The sequence below is a fragment of the Charadrius vociferus genome, unplaced genomic scaffold (assembly GCF_000708025.1).
Source record: "Charadrius vociferus isolate BGI_N301 unplaced genomic scaffold, ASM70802v2 scaffold727, whole genome shotgun sequence".
NCBI lineage: Eukaryota > Metazoa > Chordata > Aves > Charadriiformes > Charadriidae > Charadrius > Charadrius vociferus.
The window spans coordinates 307,931-311,022 of NW_009649472.1; the positions used below are offsets into that span (position 1 = coordinate 307,931).

Here is a 3,092-nt window from a genome sequence, read left to right on the forward strand (position 1 = left end):
GGCTCAGACCAGGACTGAGAGTCACAAGGCATTTGGGTGCCAGAGACCTATTTCTGTAGGCGCGTGCAGGCAGAGGATGTTCTGTGTTGTCTTGGTTTGATTTGGAGAAGTTTTGACTTGTCATGTTGAGGCTGTGTGTTAGTTACCCAGGGAGAGCTGGCTGCCTTGGCTTTTTCATCCCCAGCTCTGAAGCGCTTTGGGAAGATGCTGCAAGCTGAGCTCTTCTTATTTTCCTTCACATGTGTTCAGCCAAATGGAGCCCAGAGGGTTATGGAGCCAAACTGTTGAGACGATACAGAGAAAACTTAGTGGAGCTCCTCACAGACACACAGATGCTGCTGCAGGGCATCTCTGCTACACAGAGCCTGGCTCCTGCTGAGAGAGAGGTAAGCAGTCTCCTGCACGTGTGCTAGGAGATACTGAGCTGTAGTCCCTATCCGAAGTCCTGAGGACTTGATTTACTACCTGTCGTGGCTTGCTTTGGGGCAGGACTCAGTTTAACGATTATTTAGTATCCCCTAGCAGGAGTGAAGCAGGTAACGTATATGAAACTGAAGGTTGGCAAGGTAGAGTGGCTGATTTGGGCACTCAGGAGAGATGCTCAGCTTCGGAGCAAGTTGAAGAAATGGCTGATGTGTTTGGGTGAAGAGACCTTATAGCCCCTTCCAGTCCCTAAAGGGGCTACAGGAGAACTGGGGAGGGACTCGTGATCAGGGAGGGGAGCCACAGGACAAGGGGGAACGGTTTTAAACTGAAAGAGGAGAGATTTAGATTAGATATTAGGAAGAAATTCTTTACTGTGATGGTGGAGAGACACTGGCGCAGGTTGCCCAGAGAAGCTGTGCCTGCCCCATCCCTGGAGGTGTTCAAGGCCAGGTTGGACGGGGCTTGGAGCAACCTGGGCTGGTGGGAGGTGTCCCTGCCCATAGCAGGGGGATTGGAACCAGATGATCTTTTAAGGTCCCCTCCAACCTAAACCATTCTGTGATTCTAAGAGCTGGGCTTCCAGGTGGTCACTGCTTGAGTTGCACTGTGAGCCAGGTCTTCAGCAGGGCAGGAGCAAGGGAGGGCTGGGTCTGGAGGGAGCCACAGTTGTGGCTAAGCATGATGCAGATTGACGGGGACCCTTGTTAGTGCCTTGCTGTGGGTCTTTCCAAGGCAATGGAGCAGGTTGTGAGGCGTGAGGCCGGCGGTTTTGCCTCCCTCGTGTCGGCGGCCCTGGAGGAGCAGTCTCTGTCGGTCTCCGCTGTTTGGCAGCTGCTGCTGGCTGTGCGCGAACCTGCACCGCTGAACCTGCTCATGGAGGAGATCCGGAAACAACCCGGCGCAGAGTTTTTCTTCCAAGCGGGTAATGGCCTTGGTGTCCCCCCACGCTCTCCCTGCTGCTGGCAGGAGCTGCTTTCTAACTCCTTGCCCTCTCCCCAACCAGGAACTTCTTTTCTTCCAATGGGTCTCAACACCTCTGTCTTCGGTGAAATAGTTGATTGGCTGGAAAATCACTTTTGTCTGCAAATGCATCTGCTTTGCTTATGGCTCTGTGCCTTCAGGTTTTGTAATGAGCAAACCTTTTCATAGCTGGCCACCACCCTGTGCTAATAACCATCTGAAGGCCCATCAGACTCAAAGCATGTGTTTGGTCAGAGGTCTGTGTGCAGCCACCACGCTGTCCTCCTCAGATCCTCAGCCTCTGGCTTTGAGTTTTCCTACTTTAAAACCTAAACTGTGCTTCTCCCCAGAAAATCGTTGTCAAAATCTCATGCAGGTGTGAGGAGTACTCAGGCTGGTGGTCTTGTGGGGCTGGAGAGGGAGGCAGTGCAGAGCCCGGCTGTGTGTGCTGGCCTGGTGGACACAAAGTTCACCTGCCTGCAGTAAGATGACTGTGGGGTAACTGCCTCTGTCCAAACTCTTCTCCCTCGTCCCCTCCGTGCCCAGCCTGGAGAAACCAGCACTTCTGGCACACAGTGCATCTGGCTGCTCTTTACATGGCTCAGATCTGTGTCCTCAGATGACGCAAATTATGCCTAAAAATTCCTGTTTCTCTGCAAAAGTCAGTATGGGATGTCTGTAATTGGGGGAGAGAAGAAATCCTGAGTCTTGGGAGAGAGAAGAAATCCTGAGTCTTGGGAGAGAGAAGAAATCCTGAGTCTTGGGAGAATCATGCCTGCCTTCTGAGGTTGTCAGTGTCTCTTTCAGCAATGTGCTTTGGAAAACCTGATCTTCTCATCCAAAGTTGGACAAGCAGTGAAAACTAAGGTCTGTTAGGGTTTTATGCTGGATGTCAGTGCTGCAATTTGTATAACCAAAGCTTGCCTGTAATTGCTCACTGTTTCCTATGCCCGAAAGAAGTCATTCCTACTGTTAACAGCTCAGCTTCAGGTGTGGGCTGGACAAAGATAAGTGAAGCTAAGGCCTTCAGGTTCTCTTTGGGTTTTGTGTTTTTTAAATACCTTTACTTTTTCTTTTCCTCTTCAGTGGCCACCAGCGAGAGCACAGCCATTGAGATCATCCTGCGGCACAGCAAGCTGATCTCGGAGGCCATCCAGCAGAGAGCGGACCTGGAGGTCTTGGCTCCGGGGGAAGAGGGACTCACAGAAGCAGTAAAAGAGGTACGAGGGGATGCTCTTGGAGCCAGCATGGTTTGGGGCTCAAAGGGTGGACAGGCCCTGGCGCACACTGAAATCAAGGGACATTACTTAGGTGGAGGAAGCCATCCAAAACTGGAGGTGCCCCTGTGCTGAAGTAAGAGTGTGTTGGGTGTTTAATTTAAATTCCGCAGGATTTCTTAGGTAAAAGAATTTGCCAATGAAATTCTCAGTTCGTGAAAACGTGCGTATTCAAACACAGCAGAACTGTTTCACCTCTGCAATGGTGCTGAACTCCTAGAGAAAGTGGAACTGCCAGGGAGTGGGTTTCCATTTGAGATGACTACTCCAGAGCATATGAGAATGAAACGCTCCTAGAAAATGCACTGAGGATACCATGATTGTGTAGCATCCCAGAATGCCTTGCCCGTTTTCCCTTTGGCTAGGAAAATGGGCTGTGTTAGTAATGAGCTGGCCTTTTCCACCAAGCAATCTGCAGGTGCTCATTCC

The 3,092-nt window shown here is 51.0% G+C and overlaps 1 protein-coding gene across 1 annotated transcript in view; it reads left to right on the forward strand.

The window, feature by feature from the left end:
- Positions 1–3,092, forward strand: part of ZBTB40 (zinc finger and BTB domain containing 40) — a 34,032-nt gene that overhangs the window by 17,452 nt on the left and 13,488 nt on the right. Inside the window, exons 6-8 of the mRNA XM_009889829.1 lie at positions 250–386; positions 1,159–1,348; positions 2,473–2,606. Coding sequence (XP_009888131.1) covers positions 250–386; positions 1,159–1,348; positions 2,473–2,606 — 461 coding nt within the window. The remainder of the gene's footprint in view (positions 1–249; positions 387–1,158; positions 1,349–2,472; positions 2,607–3,092) is intronic.